The 22,111-nt window shown below is 41.2% G+C and overlaps 1 protein-coding gene across 1 annotated transcript in view; it reads right to left on the bottom strand.

Annotated features, from left to right (window-relative positions):
* The window catches only part of jcada (junctional cadherin 5 associated a), a 60,578-nt gene that overhangs the window by 29 nt on the left and 38,438 nt on the right, over positions 1 to 22,111 (bottom strand). Inside the window, exons 3-6 of the mRNA XM_088322473.1 lie at positions 14,337 to 14,758; positions 12,153 to 12,642; positions 6,147 to 9,427; positions 1 to 4,978 (exon numbers count right to left, since the gene is read on the bottom strand). The exon at positions 1 to 4,978 is cut by the window's left edge and continues 29 nt beyond it. Coding sequence (XP_088178599.1) covers positions 4,944 to 4,978; positions 6,147 to 9,427; positions 12,153 to 12,642; positions 14,337 to 14,758 — 4,228 coding nt within the window. The 3' untranslated portion in view covers positions 1 to 4,943. The remainder of the gene's footprint in view (positions 4,979 to 6,146; positions 9,428 to 12,152; positions 12,643 to 14,336; positions 14,759 to 22,111) is intronic.

Below are 22,111 nucleotides of genomic sequence, written 5' to 3'. Positions count from 1 at the left end.
GTCCGTAATACTGTACAATAGCACACACTTTGTCTCTATGAAACGATCTATTAGACAAACATTGTGCCATTTTACAACGAGTTCCCTTTCCACCGCCTCAAAATAAACACGAGAAGAGCCTTTCAAAATAAAATATAGAATATTTCAAATATAACCCATAGACTGTATCGAGTACCAAATGCGAGTATCGTGTAGTATATACGAGTACGTGCACGAGAACTAAATATGCCGCACTCCTGAAAAATAAGCTATACATATATTTATCCGTATGAAAATAGAACATTTGAAAGCAAGAATGTGCACCCGTCGGTCGATACGTTACAAAGAATTTTCAGTATAAAAGTCCAAGGAGGATGCGGTATTTTCCCGTATTTTCAAAATAAGAGAAGTAAAAGTATGGTTGTTAATTACTGGGTTGATGAATGGGAGGAAAAACGAACGTTAGATTCAAAGTTTGGACGCAAGGAAACTGGTGCTAGTTGCAGCTTTTCCATTTTGGTGTTAAACCCAGTAAATTTCGATGACCGATGCATAGCGTAAAATAGTTTTTGTTTTTCTTGTGTGTATTGCTTTCCTTAAAAACGAAGTTCTGCTCAGAAGCTGCCAAACACGCACAGATGCGAGTACATCAGAATAGGCAAAGGAGTATTGAGAATAAAATATAATGAAATGATAACTTTATTGCCAACCGCTTCAAGGAAATAAAAAAAAAAAGAAACAAATGAAATTAAATGAATAAAAACAATAAAGAACCTACTGAAATCAAGTCTCATAATCAGTGTTCCCTCTAAGCAATTGCGCACTGCTCGCACGTTATGAGCGCACGAGAAAATCTAGCCGGCGCACAAAAATCAGGGCTCAGAATTACTAATTAAGAAGCGACTTGAGTCAAAGTTACAGTGCATGAAGGTCAAAATACACGGGTTCCCCTGACGTTGTGTCCTAAATGCGGTATTTTAAAGTCGAGTCGAAGTAGAACGAAGTTGAGTAAAGTTAGTGGAGAACTGGCTTCTTCGGCTCGGCTCACTAAAATGAACCAGCTCTTCCGGGTCCTAAACGGCTATTCAGGTTGTTTTTGCTTCTTTAATCCCAACATGACCAAATATTAAGTGAATTTTGTTGCCAACATTGTTCTTCCACTAAAAAATGTTAAAAATTAAGATTAAGTACAGTTCTGTATCTTACAACCGACTCAATAAGCCCCCAAAAATGTTAATATTATGCGACAAAAGATACCAGAAAAAAAAAAAAAGAAAATCTTGTGAAAGAATTGTAAGAACAAGCGACGTTTGTAGGCCGTACAACCTTTGCAATAATACATGAGTCAATTTATTCAAAAGAGAAAAATAATTTTGCATTGCCGGAAACTCAGCAAAATGTAACGTGACGTCAAGTTTTGGACATGTTTGATAATCAGTCAAGGTTACAGTGCATGAAGGTAAAAATACATGGGTTCCCCTGACGTTGTGTCCTAATGCGGTATTTTGAAGTCGAGTCGAAGTGGAACGAAGTTGAGTAAAGTTAGTAGAGTTTTTCGAGAACCGGCTTCTTCGGCTCGGCTCACTAAAAGGCTCTTTCGGGTCCTAAACAGCTCTTCAGGTTGTTTTTGCTTCTTTAATCCCAACATGACCGAATATTATGTAAAATGATGCACAAAATGACTTAAAGGAAGGGGGGAATAGAACAAAAAAGAAAAAAACACCAAAATGAAAAAGTAGTGAAAAGCTGAGAAAAAAAGAAACAAAAGGAAGAGAAAAAAAGAAGGAAACATTTAGGAAAAAGCCAAAAAAAAAAGAAAAGAAAGAAATGGAGGAAAAAAGTAACAGCTCGGAAAAAATAAACACAATGAGATTTTTTTTAAAGGAATTTAAAAAAAAGTAGAAAAAAACACACAGAAAAAAGAAGAAAAAGTTTGTGTTGCGTTCAAATAATTTCCAATGATATCAAGTGAATCTTGTTGCCGACATTGTACTTCCACTCAAAAATGTGATTAAGTACAGTTCTGTATCTTACAACCGACTAAATAAGCCCCCAAAAATGTTAATATTATGCGACAAAATATATGAGGAAATAAAAAGAAATGGATATCTTGTGAAAGAATTGTAAGAACAAACGGAAAATTACAGGGAACATTGGTCACGGGGGTGCTGGAGCCCAACCCAGCTAGTGGGCAGGGGACACCCTGAACTAATTGCCAGCCAGTTGAAGGGCATAATTGAATGCAATCTCATTCAAAATGGAGTATTTTTTATGAAGTGAAGTAATTATATGTACTAGTTGTATCGATATTTGGTATCGGTATTGATGTGGTTTTAACAGTTAAGTATTATTAAACTGTAATTCTAAAATAAAGCAGAATCTCTACTTTTATTACACAAAGATTACACCCAAAACAAAAAGAGCAAGTTGACTTGAAACAGTTTGAAATGAATATTTTCACGTATTTATTTTTGTCCATTTTAGTCCAAGGAACAATGCAAACTACTCATTATTCATTTTGACAAAACTAATTTAAATTCTCTCTGAAATGCTGGTAGAATTAGGGTCTCCGCAGTTTGTATTTGTCCTTTTTAGCACTCGTTTTCTGATGCACTACACAATTCAGCGACATTTAGTGATCAACTATTACACAGGGTCCCTTTTAAAGCAGTGGTTCTCAAATCATGGGAGTGGAGGCGTGTTTGACTTCGAGGACCTTTTTTTTCTTTTAAACTTACCCTGAATAAAGTGCAATTGCACCTCCACTACACTAGGAGGGCAGTGGTGTTCTCACTGGCAGAGTGTTTTGTTTACATTTAGCCTTCACTAGTATTAGAATGAAATGATACAAAGTGTAGCGGGCCCTCATCTAGGAAAAACACATTTTAAAAGAATGAAGACAGGGAAAAAGAGACGGGGCAAAGAGACTAACAAAAGTCTCCTCCCGTAGCACTTCACTGCGACCTCGGAGGGACACGTGCCCAGACCGATGTACTTGCTATGTTATCACTGTTGGCAGCGAACAGCACAAAACCAAATATTTTAATCTGTCACTTATAGTCATTACAACCCAATCATGCTGATAAGACGCTTGATCTTTTCTTTGGCGAAAAAAGTACCGAATGCGATCGTTAAAAAAAAAGGGATATTTTTCAGAGTGGGAAAGAGGACTTCTTCTTCCGAGGGGGGCCGTGAAAGAAAATAATTCATAAGCACTGCAGGATGCAGACAGGCAATGAGAGACGGGGCAAAGAGCCTAACAAAAGTCTCCTCCTGTAGCACTTCACTGCGACCTCGGAGGGACACGTGCCCAGACCGATGTACTTGCTATGTTATCACTGTTGGCAGCGAACAGCACAAAACCAAATATTTTAATCTCTCACTTATAGACATTACAACCCAATCATGCTGATAAGACGCTTGATCTTTTCTTTGGTGAAAAAAGTACCGAATGCGATCATGAAAAAAAAGGATATTTCAGGGCGGGGAAGAGGATTTCTTCTTCCGAGGGGGGCCGTGAAAGAAAATATTTCATAAACACTGCAGGATGCAGACAGGGAAAGAAAGACGGGACAGAGATAAACAAAAGTCTTCTCCCTTAGCACTTCACTGCAACCTCAGAGGGAGACGTGCCAAGACCGAAGTACTTGCTATGTTTAAAAAAATGATATTTTTCAGGGCGGGGAAGAGGATTTCTTCTTCCGAGGGGGGCCGTGAAAGAAAATAATTCATAAGCACTGCAGGATGCAGACAGGGAAAGAAAGACTGGGCAAAGAGACAAACAAAAGTCTCCCGTAGCACTTCACTGCGACCTCGGAGGGAGACGTGCCAAGACCGAAGTCCTTGCTATGTTAAAAATAAGGAGATTTTTCAGGGCGGGGAAGAGGATTTCTTCTTCTGAGGGGGGCCGTGAAAGAAAATAATTCATAAGCACTGCAGGATGCAGACAGGCAATGAGAGACGGGGCAAAGAGACAAACAAAAGTCTCCTCCCGTAGCACTTCACTGCGACCTCGGAGGGACACGAGGATATTTTTCATGGTGGGGAAGGGGATTTCTTCTTCCGAGGGGGGCCGCGAAAGAAAATAATTCATAAACACTGCTGTAAAGTCATGTAAAAACGAAAACTTGGGGTGATTGGATGAACACGACAAATATGACTTTGGAATTGCATAAACGTACACGGATATCTAGACTTCTAAATCAAATACAACCCCTCCAAGACCCCCAAAAGAAATCAAAGAGTGTCTATATTGCTCTTAAGTGAAACTATTCAGAGACCACAGTGTTTCCCATAGCAACCCAGACTCACTGAGTACATTCGCTATCATACAAGAATAAAGACTAGTTTTCCATTATTAGTGTAACACTCCAATACAATGTTTTAAAAAAATCCATTATCTGACATATCTCTATATATATATTTATATATTTTAATAGATAAGAAAATATACATGTATTAAATTGACTTTTATACTCTAGATAAAACTTTATACTTCTTGTATTTACATTTGGTGACGGATAATACTGATTGTAATGCAATACTGTTATATTTTTTTGTAATTTAATTGTTACAATTCTTTTGAAGATCAGAAGCACTTATACATTCATATTTCGGCGCCGAGGAATAAAAGTGACGTGCACTAGGAACACCAATATTTCTAAGGAAGGCTGGGTGGAGCAGAAATACTTCACGGGGTTTGGATTGCATTCTTTAGAGCGCTTCATCTCAACCCCAACCCGACTGTAGGTGAGTGGAGAAAGGTGGAGGTGGAGTAGAGGAAAATTGGCCCTGCCATTATATTTGGCTGCAAAAACGTCTCTGCCCACAGTACCGGGTAAGTCCGACGAGTAAGGGGTGATATGTAAGGATGCCGGAAGCATCAGGGCCGCTGAGGAACGAGGTCCGAATCTTGGCGAAATCGTCCTTGATGTGAAGATTTCCACAGTGGTGGAACGCAGAAGTTATACTCGCTCCACTCGGCTTGGGTCGTAGGAGTCTGACGAGTAGAACAAAAAAGGAACGTTACTGTTGAAGGACAGTAGTTTGTAACCGCCTTTATAAAGTGCGTAAGAAATAAATAAAAGACATCATGGACAACGAGTGCCGATAGCCAGTCTTTCGTCAATGCTCACTGCGGGCTGAACATGCAAGCAAGAAGATCCCATCCATCCATGATCTGCACCGCTTATCCTCAGTAGGGCCGCGGGGGTGCTGGAGCCCTTCCCAGCTATCTTCGGGCAGTGGGCATGGGACACCCTGAACTGGTTGCCAGCCAGTCGACACAGAGACAGACAACTCACTCGCTCATTCACACCTAGGGACAATTCGGACCGGCCAATTAACCTGACATGCATGTTTTTGGAATGTGGGAGGAAACCGGAGTGCCCGGAGGAAACCCACACAAGCATGAGGAGAACATGCAAACTCCACACAGGAGGTTCGATCTCATGACCTCAGAACTGTGCCACACACGAGCTAACCACTGCGACGCCGAAAACAGAAAACAAACATGACCCCTGTTAAAGTGTGAAATAAAGCGCAGATTTAGTTAGATTTCACACAATTTGCCAATCAAAGTGTCATAGTTGCCAAGGCGCCCAGTTGGCCGCGCCCGTGTGTGTCACGATTGCCATGGTGCCCAATTGGCCCCGCCCATGTGTGTCACGGTTGCCATGGTGCCCAATTGGCCTCGCCCGTGGGACGCCAGCTGCGGCTCCGGTATTGTTCTCGTTTCTTTTGGTCCTGTTTAATCTCAGGTTCCAGTTTTGTTTCTGTCTGTTTATGTCCTGTTTGTTAGTTTCTCCAGTTTTTGTTCCCGTCTATTTTCTCCTGTTTATTTTCAATATCCTGATTCGTTATTGATCTCGTCGGTCTCTGGCTTCCACGCCAGACCGGCTGCCTAACGTGCATGACTCCCCATTTCCCTTAAAATAAATGCTTGTGTGAGAATGTCACACAATTGGGTCCTGATCCTGTTCTGGTTCTTGACACAAAGTGCTAATTTAAAACATTCAATGTAGAATAAGAAAATTAAATCCCCTTTTTAACCCCACCCAACAACCTGGGATGCTAAGTACACAGACACGCACACAAAGGTTGAAATAAAATCGAAACCAGATAAATAATAAACAATAGATACAACTCAGGGTTAACTTTAGACCCACCTGAGATATCCAGCATCTCCTCCTCCTCTAGAGTTGAGGCTCCAAAAGTCCCAGAAATGAGGCCCCGCGGTAGCGTTATTTCCCTTTTGGGAACACTGCGAGGTTTCGGAAGCAGCGGGGGCTTCTGGAGTTTCGAACGGCGCTTGGCTTTGGGTAGCTTGTCTATATCGTTGGTCGCTCCACTTCTGATTTCGGTCACTTCCTGTTTGTCAGCGTTAGGACCAGATCTAATGTCTAGTTTTCCTTCCGATTCTTCGCCCTTTGCCTCAACTTCTGCTCTTACGCCTTCCTTTATTGCTTTAAGTACATACAAGCCATTATCAGTCTGTTCTACCTCCTCTGATTTTTTATCTTCTTTGCATATATCGTCTTGACCTGGTTTACTATCTTCTACATTCGCGTCCTGAGCTTCACATGCGTTTTCAGAATCTGTGTCCTCTTCCGTCCTCCTTCCATTTTCTTGTTTCTCTTCAACCTTCAAGATCTCCTGTTGATCTACCTCTGAAATACAGTCTTTGCCTGAATTCGAACCTTTCAGGCTGAGGCGTCGGATCCGGGACACCGAGTGAAGTTCTTTGAGTCGAGCGAGTCTGTTGGTGGTTGAGGTTCCTGATCCGTTGGTGGAAGAGCTTAGTTTATTTTGTATGGTTTCAATGAATTTGCTTGATGGGGGTGCTGTAGTGGTCTTCTTTTCTCTGTTCTTCTGTGATAGGGTTTTATCCGGGGACAGGGAAAGAATGGAGAGTTGGGATTCAGGTAGGTCAGGCGCCAGAGTAGACTGAGTGATGTCATTGTCGTGATTGTTACTGTGCTTTTCAATGCTATCTTCTTTGTCATCTGTCTCTAATGACCCGACTGTTTCCATTCCCAACTGATCAGGTCCTTCAGACATAGTCTGTTGGTCTTCAACACCTGTTTCTGTATCATCACTTATCTCAGACACTCCCAGGGTTTCCATTGGAACGGTAATACCCAATATTCTGGCAGCTCTCTGCTGGATGGATTCATTTTCAGGTATTCCCTGTGCGGATTTTACTTCGTAGAGGCTACTGAGGTCCTCTACAGGTGCTGCGTTTGTTTTTTCTTGAGAGAGCAAAGTCTCAAGATGCAGGTCTGCGATTGTTGAATCGTTTGTGTATTTGAGAGGTTCTAAGTCAAAGAAATGCTCCGTGGACGACAGGGATTCGAGTGGGCAACTTTGACTCTTGGGTAGTTTGTAAATTTCAATCCTGCTTTTGGAAGTGCTCAGATTCAGTTCACTTCTGCTTTTATGTTTTGTTTTAGGCTCTGAATTAGAACTTTGTTTCGGTTTTTCACGTCTTCTCAAACACTGTACTGTAATGTCCTCATGATCGGGAGAGACCAAAGACGTTTGCAGCGTTGTCTCACTCGGCGTCTCTGTGTAGACAGTGAGCCCAACATCCCTTTGCATTGACTCCTGAGGGACAGGGATATCCTGCCGATAAAGCCAGTTTGAGTTACTGTTTTCGACCACTGCTTGTCTCCCATCTGAATTTGAAGTTATGCAGATTTGATCTTTCAATGGATTGTTTGTCCGTGGCCTTAAGAAAGCCTGTTGTGTACCCACCGATTCCAAATCATTAGCAGAAGGAAAGGATTTGGATCGTATTTTAAGGACAGGTTTTTCTTTGAGGGTGGCTGGAAGACCGCTTCTTTTAGTCATCCCGTCTAGATCATCAATGGACCGACCGGCATGACGCCGCTTGCTGATTGTGTCTTCCATCTCTTTATTGATGGTCTCCAGCTCACCGATGGCATCGAAAGGTCTTCGGTTGACTGGCTTTAGGAGAAACTGGCCAAAGGTCACTTGTTCAGTAGACTCAGGAGGACTGGAGAATGTCTTCTTTGGAGAGGTTGGTTTCTGATTTCCTGCACACTCAGGAGGATTGGAGTTATTCTTTGGAGAGGTTGGGTTCTGACTTCCTGAATGCTCAGGAGGACTGGAGATGTTCTTCTTTGGAGAGGTTGGGTTTGTATTTTCTGTATCGCGCTGTTTAGATGGGGAGGGTATGTTTTGCTCAGAAGGTTGTGATGATTGCTGGAGTGTCGAGCTTATGCTGAGTCGGGAGAAGGCGCTGTTGCTGGATGGATTGAGGTTTTTCTGGCCAGCCATTGGGTAGCCATAAGAGGAACTGTTTTCTGTTTTTACGCCGCTGTCAGTCGTCGAGTCCGAGGGAGAATGGACAGGCTCTCGGATCTCAGGTGGGCTTTGGGGTTCTGGACTTTTCACCACGTTCAAGGGTGAACCAGTCTGAGTTTCCTGGTTACGGTATTGGTTTCCTGGCCAGGATCCAGAATAACACATCCTCTTGTCTTCATTGGCTTGAAGCGCCCAGGCATCTATGATCTCCTTCCTTAAAGGGGCCCTCTTGGAATTCCTTAGAGAAGAAGTGCTGGTGGTGTGAAAATGTGAGTAGTGGACTCTGATGGGCATCTCGTTTACCGACTTGCTCCGGATGCTCTCTTTGAGGCCAACAGCGAAGGTTTGCGAATTGGGCAAAGTCAGACTTTTCGCTGTATCGTTGTTGTTCTGATCCGCTGATCCGTTTTTGTTAAGGTTGGTCGGTGTGTGAAGGGGGACAGACACAAGGCAGAAGATGGTCTCACTAAATCGTCTCTTTGTATTTCTGTTGTTATCCAAACCTGATTCCGGGACGATTTTCTTCACTTGTGTAATGGTTTCCGCAAAGACCTGATCTAAGCTGGACCCCTGGCGAGATGATGCTCTTCTTACTGGGGCCTGGAAGGCCGAAGATGGCGACGGAGGAGGACGTTGGTTTTTGGGATATGTGTTGCAGTTTTGGTCAGTTGCTGAATAGTTGTCGACAGTAGCGTTGTGCAAATTGCTGTGCCACCTCCTATTGTCATTGTCAAAGTCACACGAAGACGTCTGATGAGCATCGCCGGAGAGTTTGGCGGCGACGAATGGCCCCGCCGACGGGGGCAAAAAGGCACTTTTACTGGACCCGGGCTCCAATGGAGTAGGGAGTTCGTTGCGGATGTGACGGATCTTGTCGGCGTCTGTCAGGGAATTGCCACCGAGAGCTGAAGAAATGTGCCGTACGCGAGGGTCGTCAAAGGAGATGTATTGCACACCTCTGACTGGATGCCCTTGCGATGTACACAAGGGATGGAGCTGCTTGTGACCTGCCATGCACCTCTCTCTGAATGACTCTGGCAAAGAACCTGAAGGATGCCTCGTTATCCAGTGAGTTCCGTCCGGAGCAACGTGTATCTGCTGGTAGAAGTCACCTCTGTACCTGAAAACGAAACAACACAAAAGGATTGATAAAAAGCATGGGTTGGTTATATTTTACTGTGGAAATAGAAATCTAACTTTTCAATCACAGCTAATACGCTAGAATGATGGGTGCAGGGCAGCAGATGGGAAAAGCTTTCAAAGGGTCATCAACACGACCCAGAAAATTATTAGCAGCTCTCTGCCCAGTTTGGAGCACCTTGCTCGCTCGCACTACCACAGCAGAACCAAACATATTATTAAGGACCACTCTTGATGATTTGTTATAATTATAATTAAGCTATACCTGTCATGATTACCAATTTGGATCACCTGTGCCCGCTCATTCTGGCTCCTTGTCCCTATTTAAGCCCGGTCCCGTCACTCTCCTTTTGTAAGTCCGTCTGCGAACCTCTGTTGACCCTGACTTCCGCCTGTCCCGTTTTTGCTCCCGTTTTTCCACCTGTCCGTTCCTGATCTCCCCGTCTGTCTCCGGCTACGACCTGTTTTTTGATCCCGACCACGTCTGCTCTCCCGTCCCGGCTTGCGACCCGTTTTTGATCCCGACCACGTCTGCTCTCCCGTCCGGGCTTACGACCCGTTTCTATCCGCGACCACGTTTTTGCTCTCCTGTCCCGGCTATCGACCTGTTTTTCCGTCCCTGACACCGCCATCGCCCACTACGAAAGATCCATTTCCGTATTCGGATCACAATCCGATTGCGAGAGCGACTTGCTTCCCGTGTCCAGCGAGCACCAGATCGTGGGCACAGCCTTTCCTCTTTCTTTCAATAAAACATGTGGTTAACGTTACGCAATTGGGTCCTGATTCCGTTCTGGTCGTGACAATACCAGTATCATCAAATTGGTTCTTTTGATACTTAACACTTTGGTAAAAGTACAACACATCCGTTTAAAAGTGTTTTTTTGCCCAAAAATTGAATACGTTTATTGGACATTTTATATAAAAATTTGAAAAAAATTAATGTATTTTAAAGATTATGTTTCTTCCCTTTACTATTTTAACGCAGTTTTACAAATAAAAAAATGTCCAAAATGGTAAATGGCAGACAATTTAACTTGCAATGAGAATTTTTCTATTCTTTGTTCAGAGTGTAAGAAAAATAATACTTAAAATAATAATACAATAATACAAAATTGACTTCAATCCATTGCAATTGTCTGATTGCAGCATATAGTAATAATAGATAAATGTTGCCAACTTTAAGGATTAACTGTCAGGACCAGGACAGAGACAGGTCCCACTTGCGTTGCGTTTCTCAAAAGTTTTATTGGAAGAAAGAGAAAGGGATGCGCCCACGATCCGGTGATTGCTGGACGCGGGAAGCTGGTCGCTCTGAACGCGGAAGTGGATCTTCCGTGGCGAGCGAAGGCGGTGTCGGGACCGGAAAACAGGCCAGTAGCGGGGACAGAAGAGCAAAAACGTGGTTGGGGTCGTAAGCTAGTCATAAGCCAGGAAAGGAGAGTAGACGTGGTCGGGGACAAAAAAAGTCGAAAGCCGGGACGGGAGAGTAGACGTGGTCGGGATCAAAAACGGGTTGAAGCCGGGGGACAGACAAGAGCAAAAAACAGGTGGGGGTCAGGGTAAAAAAAAAAGCTTGCCTAGTGTTAACTGAGGTTCGCAGACGGACTGACAAAAGGGGACAGATAGGAGTGGGTATTGAAAGGGGACCCAAAATGTTGAAAGAGCCATATTGGACCAAAAAACCCCAACCTATAATTGGAGCCACCCAAAAAAATAAAAAGCTTTATAAAAGCCTTATGAGAAAGGAAACACATACTGTATATAGGAATTGTATATATCTTATGTTCAATGGAAAACTTTATGTCACGGTTGCCATGGCACCCAATTGGCCCCGCCCGTGTGGCGCCAGCTGCGGCTCGTTGACAGATTGGCTTTCCATCTATTTAAGCTCAGTGCTCTCACTCTGTCACTTTGTCAGTCCGTCAACGAACCTCTGCCCCGCAAGACGTGGGGTTTGAGTCGGTCCTGTTTCCTCTTGGTATGTCCTGTCAAGGTTTAACATTTGGTTTACAGTTTCGTTCCTGATTACTTTGTCCTGTTTAATTTCGAAATATATTAAAAATCCTTTCAGTCCCGTTGTTTAATATCGGTTTCCAGTTTTGTTCCCGTCAAGTTTTTCTAGTTTATTTTCAATATCCTGCTTTAGTATCAATCTATTTGATCTATTTTTCCCACCCTTACCTTTGGAAAATATACACTTTTTTCCTTGGATTACTTTCAACGGGACCCGGACTCTGCAGGTCTGCATCAAACCTTAAGTACCGGTATCATTTTCCGTTCATATTGCCGGCTGTGATTTTTGGACTGTGGACTTTAATGAAAGACATTTAGTTTCAATCACGGGACTTGAATTCGGGTTTGGGTTAATTTTGTGTTTGTGTTACATGTTGAAATGTGGGCGCATGCGGCTTATGTACAGGTGCGGCTTGTGTATGTACAAAATCGGTTTTCCTCTTAAAATGTGGTGGGTGCGGCTTATAATCAGGTGCGCTCTATAGTCCGGAATTTACGGTATGTCGATTACCTCGACGTGCCTCATGTTACGTAAAATAATTACAAAGTTCTCAACCTATGAGTATGTTTTATTACAGTTCAGATCATAAAACAACCAGGAAATGGAAGCCCACACTGAAATAAGGCCAGACACCTCTTATTAGTACCCGCCATTCGCTAAATATAATGGTCAAAATGGAACACATTACCTGTAATCAACTGCAATCTCACCATATCCCCGGCGCCCTCCTATAATCACGGGCGCCCTCTTGTACGATGGGGGCGGGATGTATCCTGGAGGTCCAGAATCCTGTGCAAAATAATCTAGCGGTGCATCGCCCGTCCGTGCCATGGGAACAGGAGTCCTGTCCCTGGTGTGGGAAAGAACCGAATCTCTCCCGGACAGGATCTCACAGCTTCCCCTGATCTGCTGGTGCATCTCGTAGGAGGGAGGTCTCGGGGGTCGGGTGAAACGGGGCTTTGGCGTTAAGGATAACTGGTTGGCGCTCGCGGGGCGGCCATTCTCCGGCCAACGGGGCACTCTGTAAAAGTCGTGGTGCGAGAACGGGTGCCCGTTCACCCGCCTGTACGAATCCTGACCACACGAGGCCACGTCCACGTAATGCAGGCTCTCGGGTCGCAGCATCCTGGGCATGGAATGGCATTTGGCTTTGGTCCTGGAGTGAGCCACCATTCCTTCTGCAGACATAAGAATGGGGAAAGGGTTCAAAATGTGAGAAGGGTGTGGAGGAAATATGTTCTGGTACACTGTAGAACTCATCAAGTAATTGAAAGTAATCATGTTAAAGTAACCCTACCCAACCCTGATATTCTGGCACGTGGGCTGCATTCAGGGTTGGGTAGGGTTGCTTTAACTCTCTTACTTACAATTACTTTTGGATTACTCCAATACCAAATATGCTAATAAAAGAGAAAATAAACTAAATATGAATAAAATGACTCAATTTTGTGCAGGCTTGGGGAGCAACGGAATACACAGAACGGCAAAAATGATGTTGGCAAGCTGTTTGGATTTATTTTCATTTTGTTTGTCGCATTTGATGTTCGTTTTGCCAGAGATCAAAGCCAGGAGAGAAAGCTTACCACGTGTTGTGAGTCGTCATTTTATTCATATCTAGTTTCTTTTGTCTTTTATGAGCATATTTGGTATTGGAGTAATCCAAAAGTAATTGAAAGTAATCCAGTTAAAGTAACCCTACCCAACCCTGGCTGCATTTGACCATTTCTCCCCCGTGTTTGGTTAAAAAAGCAGAAGTTAGGTTTGGTGTATCTTCTGTGGCGCTTAAAATATTTCTGTTTATGGTCACAAGTTTGAAGGTATTTATTTTATTGTTGATACGGTATAGGGAAGACGCCATATTCGTTTTGGAGAGTGCAGGTTGCAAACCTCACCACTAGAGGGAGCGTGTAGCTTATGAAAACTATGCTGTGTGTCGACGTCTTCTCGCAATTATAAGATATAAGCATCACAGAAGAAAGACACGACTCTCGTCTTTTCTTCACCCTAAAATAAAAACAGGTTCGTAAAATGTTTACCACAACTACTATTTAGTCACAACGACCGTGGGGCATTTTTTGGAATGTGTAAATTGGGGTTTTGTTTGTAAAATCGCGAGGGGAACTTTTTGAGGGTCAAATCATAAAATGGCGGTCTGGTGACCATTTCGTGACGTTTCGTACGGCTCCTGGGGATTTATTTGGGTTTTTAACAAACAAATTTATCTTAAAGTGTAATACAAGTTCTGCTTATGTGTTTTTGGCTTATGTTTATGCCATCTCCTGAAGGTTAAACAAGAATGCTTGACGTTTTTTAGGTAAATTGTTTTTGTGTGTAAACAGGGTTGGGTAGGGTTACTTTAACTGGATTACATTCAATGACTTTTGGATGACTCCAATAGCAAATATGCTAATAAAAGACCAAATAAAGTAAATATGAATCAAATGATGACTCACAACACGTGGTAGCTTTCTCTCCTGGCTTTGATCTCCGGCAAAACAAACATAAAATGCGACAGAAACAAGATGAAAATAAATCCAAACAGCTTGCCAACATCATTTTTGCCGTTCCATGAAGCAACTATTTAGTGAAAAATGGGGCAGGCAACTTTATGGTCGTTCGTAAGTCGGCCAGCACCTGTATAATACTGCCACAGGGTGTGATCCTCACTTTCAACATAACAGTTGCACAGCGCAACAGAAAACTACTCCTGCCTCTGCAAACTACACTGATTTTGATTCAAAATGCCTGATTTACTCCCTGCGAAATCTCACGATACCCACCTCTTCCCCCCCAAAACATTTTTTCCTCGGATCTACTCAATTTACGTACGTCACCCTATTTGACTTCAAAACCGGGAGAGAGATATTCATGCCTGGTTCTGGTGTCCTGGCGTGGAGCCGCTGCTGCGCTTGTGCCCAACGTTCGGCCTCGCTCTGCGACATGTGGCGAGCAAAAGCGACAGTCGGGCGCCACTCGTCCGTCCCCAGGGTGTGGTACTTCACGTCGCCGGCCATTTTCCATTGCTTGAGAGCCGCTTCCCTCTCTTTAGCGCGAGCTTGGACCTGGGCCGCCCAACATTGGCGCTCCCGGGCCACTCTCTGACGCTCCTCGGCAGGCGGCTCTTGACCTCTGGCTTGTCGGGGTCCCTCCGGTCTGTGATATTCCACGTGCGTCCCCGCGTGGCAATCTCTGTGATCGGCATAATCCAGCAGAACGTTAAAGTCCTGACCTCTCCTCCTCCAGAAGGAAACGTCCTTCGACTGCATTTGTTGACTTCTTGTGCCATCGCAGAACCTGTGGAAACATCACAGTGAATATTAAGCCTTCTTTAAGGGGCGCTGTATATTATTTGACCACAAGATGTTGTTTTTTTGTGTAGTGTGGCAGAAAACAAGTGCAACAAAGCGCAAGAAAGATTAGAAACTACGGTGACTCAAAGTGATTAAACCAAATATTTTTTTCCCTCTCGTTTTTTTCCCCCAACAATTCACTTCGTATTGTTTTTTTTGGGGTACCCCTTGCAGTCACAATCATGTCAGCTACCTCTCATTTTGCCTCATATCATGTCAAATAAATACAAATTTCTTGACCAACAAGTATTTTTCAAAAAAAAATCCACATTTACATAATAGTTCCATGCATTTTTCCTCATTTTTCAAATAAACATTTGTGTCCTTGATATTGAATGACCTATTTTTACCACTGGGAGGTGCTAAATAACACACACTATCCATTTTAGTGTTATTTTTATGTTTTAGGGGAAAAGTCTTAAAAATATATCAAAATCATTTAGAATATTATTTTTCTTTTTCAGCAAAGAAAAAAAAATACCATGAGTCCAAAAATATCTGCCATTTGACATTTTCTTCCAGGGATATTTTTAATTTTCACAAAAAAACGAAATAAGGTTCAGGGACTATTCACAAACTGTAGCCCCAACACAAATCTTTGTTTTGACAGTGATACATAATGTCCCTTTGAAATAAACGGATACATTAGAATAAATTGTAATCAACAACAGGTTTTTTTGTAACAACAAATATTGAATAATAAATACAATTTAATTATCAAAATAAAAAAATGTTGTAAAGAAATTACAATATTTTAAAATTTTGTTGTAGTAAAATGTTAAATAAATACATTAAGTAACCCTCTTTTTACATATTTTTCTTTGCTGTAATATAATTTTGTTAATTTTTTTATATGATAATTGAACTTTTTTCAGTATTTTCTTTTTGATTTGTTTTTAAGAAAAAATCCAAATTTAGCTCACATAAAGGTTTGAATAATCTGTTTTAAAATCAATACAATTAAAAGTGAATATTGAATTTTGAGTATATTAATACTTTTTTTTTTAAATACATTCAATATTTTGAATACATACATTTAAATTCTTGTTAGCTATTATTTTTGGATTCATAAAAATTATAATACTGTAAGAATAAAATAAGCTAAAAAATAGCATATTTCGTTGCCTTGTTTTTTTTTTATTAGTATTATTTTTTTTTTTTATGTCTGGTTTCTTCTTATGTGTTCCTCTGAAAGACTACGGATTAAAATGATCTTGTAACTTAATCCCGACTATGCAAAACATTTGCTGTGCTGTGTCACTGTTAGTTAAAGAAATCTGCCATGCAATATAATTTTACATGGATATATAAATGTGTGACTATTTATACTCATTTTTAACTGGACGTTTTGCAATATAGGCTAAATTACTCTTATGTTTTTGCATTAAACTCAATGAAGGAAAATCAATAAAGGTATTCATGACAAAAGTTGGATTTTTCACCACTAGATGGAGACATAGAACCAAAAATGCATTCCAATTAGTCACTCCATGCAAATAACTATGAACTGTAAAATAAAAAAATAAGTTATTGCATTTGTTGTCGCTACTCTACGGACTCTAATTGAATCTCCTTTTCAAAATGACTTCTGTGACTAACCCCATAAACAAAATGCATGCATACGTGCACGCCCCCCCAAGGCTGAGGCCATTGACCGCCCCTGATATTTCAATCTATGTTCATGACAGGTCACCAATGGATAACCTCTGGGCTAATCCGCTAAATCCAATCAAATCATACTCGCTATCCTCTTTGGTTTAATCTTGAAGAAGAAAACAAAATGATCCTACTGATATCAGTGTTTCCCGTACTATTTCGTGAGACCCTGGAGGGTTGACCATCTAGGAGAGTCCAAGGGCATGCTCCCACGGAAGAAAATGTTGTACATTTTAAATTCAAACACAACGATCTGGTGCATTATTAGAGCCAATCAAGAAACTAGATCTATAATAACTATTGAATCATAAATACACTTGTTATAAAAGGCAATGACACGACAGGTAAACCAGACGAGTTTAATGCAAAAGAATTCTGCTAGACATTCAATTAGCCTAGAAATAACGTGAGGTTCCGATGCTGATGCTTTACTATTTTAAGGTATTATATCGGCAAGTAAACACACCAAATAACTGATACGAGTTTAGTCAATTTAATTACCGCATTTTCCGCACTATACGGCGCACCGGGTTATAGGGCGCACCCCCACAAAATAGTTTTGGGTCCTATATTTTCCATACATAAGGCGCACCGGAATATAAGGCGCTAGAATGGGAACGTCGACAAAACAGTCAGATAGTTCAGTCAAACTTCTTACCCCCTTAACATTCCGAAAGCTTGCAAAGAAGCAAATACGTGTCTCAGACATGTACGGAAACAGTGTCTGTACGATGTCACTCAAATGCATCGTTCCAAATATCATTCGGAAGGTTAAAGTCTTGGGATTCAAGAAATGCCAAACATTTCTTAGTTTCCAATTTATTTTTTGCTGGCAACTGAGTGGAGAGCAAAGTAAGAATTATTTTTGTGCAGGGAAACGGGGTTCTTTACTGTGCATATGACAATAAACACTTTGAATTGAATTTAGTTTAAAAATAGACTCATGACAGAAACATCAAGATCCTTCTAAAACAAGATACCGGGAAAATATAAAGCCGCATAGCTCACCTAAGTTCTTTTGCAACCATCATGTTCAATAATGATACGTAACCATGGTCTTCTTACAACTGTGAGTGTAGTTTATCCAGGAGAATTAAATATTTACAAATACAGAATAGTAAAAAATGTTTTTCTATGCCGTAGTGCAACCCAACGTGTGATTCACATTCATCTTTTTCGGCCAATTGCAGGCTTTGTTTCGCCCCTTTAGCCTATGCGAGCCTGTAAATGATAAAAAGGATCCGCCCCCTTTACCTCCGAATAACCTTAGCCAATAGTGACTGATTCAAATGATGATTGACACATTGGTTAGAAAATGAAACGCCGGTATATAAATCCCAGCATACACCGCGGACGACTTCGCCTTCGGGGGAAAATCTAGTCAACGGCCACTTGCCTTAGTTGCAAGACTTTAATAATAATAATAATTTCCTTGTATTGTCATTCTGTGTAACAATGTACACAGAACGAAATGTCGATTGCATCTGACCCGATGCAGCCGCAGCCAAGAGAGGGCGCCGCCGACCACTTTTTAAGTCTTAGGAATGACTCGGCCGGGGCGCGAACCCGAACCTCCCAGTCTCAAAGCGGGCGCCTTACCATCTAGGCTTTGCGACTTAATATTGATCCATATATAAGGCGCGCTGTATTATAAGGCGCATGGTCGGCTTTTAGGTGCGCCTTATAGTGCGGAAAATACGGTACATGTAATAATCAACCTGTGAACTGGTAAATTCCATTAATACATAATAGTATCGCTGAAATTTGTGTTTGATGCTTTGAACAGATGCCAGTTCCTCTTTGATGGTTTACAGTAGGGGTGGGCGATACTTGGAATTTTGGTATCGATCCGTTTCAAGTAAATACATGGTACTATCGATTGATCACAATACTTGAACCAGTGTCTGAAATAACGTCTGCACGGACGCCCGGGGCGTGCATCTTTTACGTCGGGCGTACAACTTACAAAACGTCTCCGCCAGGATGGCCGACAACTTTTTCAAGGAAAAACAAAAAAAACACGAAACATTTCGATTTCGGAATTTCGGTTTGTTCGGCAATTTGCATACTCGGCAGCCAATAAGATGCCAGCATTGAATAATTTTGTGCTTCTGGACTTTCCTGAGCGTTATAAGGTCGTGCATTGGCATATCATTTTCCAAAGTAGATGCACAGGGAACACAAGAAAATGGATAAGTGGTTAGCAATCAAGCCAAAACCTCAGCCCCAGAAGAAAGATTCAAAAGAAGCGAACAAAATTGATGATGCTACAAAACGTAAAGGTACATTAAAAGCATCGAGGGAAGAAGTTCACGTGGCTTGTAGCAGACGACGCACCGGAAATATTGCATGCAAGAAGATGATTAAATACAGGTACATACTGATGGCAGATGGAAAACAGCGATGTCATATACATGCAATGAATGTTATAAGTTGATTTATAATAAACTTAATTTTAAAGTGTTGTTCTGTTATGTATTCTGATTATCATTCCTTAATACTTTGCAACAATGGGTTTTTGTTTTTTTGCTATTAGTCTTCTTATTGTGTTTCAAGTTGTGAAAAACGGGGCAGGCAACTTTGTTTTTTTTCAGAGTTGTCCGCCCTGGTGTCCAGTAACTTTTTGTCCTGAGTTTCAGACCGCTTGAACCCTCAGTCTTAAATAGTCGAACCCTTTATGATAATGATAACAAAATCAAAGATTTTAGACTCACACATTTTTTCCTTTCTTTGTTAAATGACTTCATTGCAAACAGTATACACAATGAATAGAAATATTTCTATTACAACTGTTTTATCACAAAAGAGTCAAACCTAAAAAGCAGCTATGGAACAAAAATACAAATACTGTATCACAAAATCAACTACAGAACTAAAACACCGTCCATTGCAATATATTTGGAAAATAAAGTCAGTAATGAAGATAAAGTCCCAATTGTTTCTCATTGGCTCTTGCCATAGTGACAACAGATGTACAGATTCTTCTTCAGAAACAGCAACATGTTTACCTTTTTGGTTGCATGTGCGGCCCCTTCTCAAGGTTTCTTCATTTTCCTCATGTCGAGGTTTTTGAGTTTTTCCTTGCCCTCATGTTGGTTCCAGATCAGGGGATGGTGTAATAATAGTCAGTGGTTTACAATAATCTGCGGTCTGAGCAGCCCTTTGAGACTCTTTGTGATTAAGGGCTATACAAATAACCATGACTTGACTTGATTGTTGTGGAAACATTGGATGTCGCTACAGCTTAACAGTAGACCAAAATTAAAAAAAAGAATAGAAGCTATTGAAAACAAATAGTATCTGCAGACCTATCATGCAATCTCACAGTGCCTATCCATGAAAGCGAAAACTGCATAACGCCAGACTATGTTAAATATAGCCCGTTCTCCATATGCATAATGTATTAAACCCTACATAAACTCTGTAATATTGATGGTGTGCTCTCGTCTATAATTAGGTGCAATTTTTACTTGCAGATAGTTGGCTGTATTTTCAAAACGGCATGGAATGGTGTAACACTTGGCACGTGGTGATGCAAAAATGGGGCCACGCAGGCTTGCCCCTGAGCTGTTTTCATTTCCCCTCTGAGGTCCAACGTCGCCTGTTAGCATTCTGGCGCACACTATCTCAACACCTCTGTATTATTAATACTGAATTCTCAAAAGTTGGGGAAAAAAAGGTCAAATGGAAGACGAGAGCAAGATGAGAAAAAAAGAATGAGTGAGCACGATTCTTTGCTAAATGCTAGGAAAGTAACGAAGCTAAATCTAAATTAAAGTATCGAAATGATCATGTTTTGACATTGAAAGCAGTAGTTTAATTTGATTTTAATCTAGCATGTTTTAGCGACCCACGTTCAAGACCGGGGATATATTTTATTCACGCCGATAACACTACAGTAATCTGCAAAAAGGTAGAGAAAAATACATAAATAAAGAAAGAAAGAAGGAAATACAGAAAGACAGAAGAACGGAGGGAAAAAAACAAATGAAGGAAGGAAAGAACGAAGGAGGGATTTAGAGAGGGAGGGAGGAAGGAAGGAAATAAGGAAGACAAAGAGAAAGAAAGAGAGAGAGAGAAAGAGAGAGAAAGAAACTTGCAGAAAATAGGTAATCGGGGAGGGAGGAAGGAAGTTTTGAGTAGTCATCAAAACCGATACTAGATGAAGATAGCAGCGGCACAACAGCATTTTAAATCAAGATGAAAGAAGTACAGAGATCACTCGGTTTTTGCAGTTTATGGGGACTGGAAATGAAAATCCGCAAACTATCGTCAATCCTTCATAAAAGCCCCCAAAGGGTTAAAATGACCTTGAGGTTATATCATTACCGACTGAGAGTATACAAGTGAAACAAAATAACAATTATAGATATAAATAATAACACACAACATATAATTGCAGTTGGATGAATGTTTTTATTGTCATGATAAAGAAGTAAAACTAATTTGAAGGGCTTCTCCTCTTAGTGTGAGAAAGCAATTTAGAGAGCGGCTGGCTAGCTTCACACAAGAATCAGGTGTCCTCGAATTAAGCCACATCTCCGCAATATTAAAGAAAAGCTGTCCAGAATCTAGCAGTTTTCCACGAATTGTAGGTACAGGTCATTTGTTTCTATTTTAATCATCGCGGAGAGCGCCGGAGACCTTGATGAAGTCGCGGTTACCCGATTCTACCGTAAACCTAGCCAGCCGCTCTCTAAATCAATTTCTTGCACTGAAAGGAGAATCCCTCCAATTTCGTTGTACTTTAATACAATGACATTAAAGACCATTTATTCAACTGCAATTCCATTTTTATTTGTAGATTAATGGTTATCATTTTGTTACGGTCGTATACTCTCAGTCGGTATTAACGTCATCTAGAGGTGAGTTTGCCTGTAACTATGTTTGAGTTTTCCCCCCAAAAACTAGCACAGAAAATAAACTCTTCTTTTAAAATCAAAAATCGCATTGAAATTGCAATACAGTTCTAAAAAATTGCAATGAGGTATTTTTCCAAAATCTAGCAACCCGGATGCAGCCTACTGGAGACAAAACGTCAAAGTTTGGTTCGGTACCAAATTACCGTAAATTCCGGACTATAAGCCGCTACTTTTTCCCCTAACTTTCAACCCTGCGGCTTATTCAGTGATGCGGCCAATTCATGTAATTTTTCTAACGGCCGCCAGCGACGCTCGAGTGTTGCTACCATTAACTGCCCTGTCAAAGCTATATCATTATTATTAAAGCTTTGAAAACTCTCTCGGTGTACCGTCTTTCTTTGTAAATATGTGTAACCCATGTATAATATGTATTTGCAACTGTATATTTTTGTAATGTATTTATTTGTATTTATTTTAGACACTTATTCTGATGTGTTTTGCACGGGTAAACGAAAAATGAGGGGCGGGATGCCGAGTTTAAGTGGGGACCGCTAAAGGTGAGGGACAGACAAGGAAAGAAGAGGAGGTAAAAAGTTGGTTAAAGAATAAGGAGTTGCGTGAGTAAATGTGTTCATCTGATATATTTTTCACACCCTTACCTTTGGAAATATACACTTTTTTCCTTGGATTACTTTCAACGGGACCCGGACTCTGCAGGTCTGCATCAAACCTTAAGTACCGGTATCATTTTCCGTTCATTTTGCCGGCTGTGATTTTTG

The sequence above is a fragment of the Urocampus carinirostris genome, chromosome 18, assembly GCF_059441175.1.
Source record: "Urocampus carinirostris isolate Australia breed hairy pipefish chromosome 18, RoL_Ucar_1.0, whole genome shotgun sequence".
NCBI classification, from domain to species: domain Eukaryota; kingdom Metazoa; phylum Chordata; class Actinopteri; order Syngnathiformes; family Syngnathidae; genus Urocampus; species Urocampus carinirostris.
Note: the sequence above shows the minus strand (reverse complement) of the source record. Positions and strands in the feature narration are given on the sequence as shown.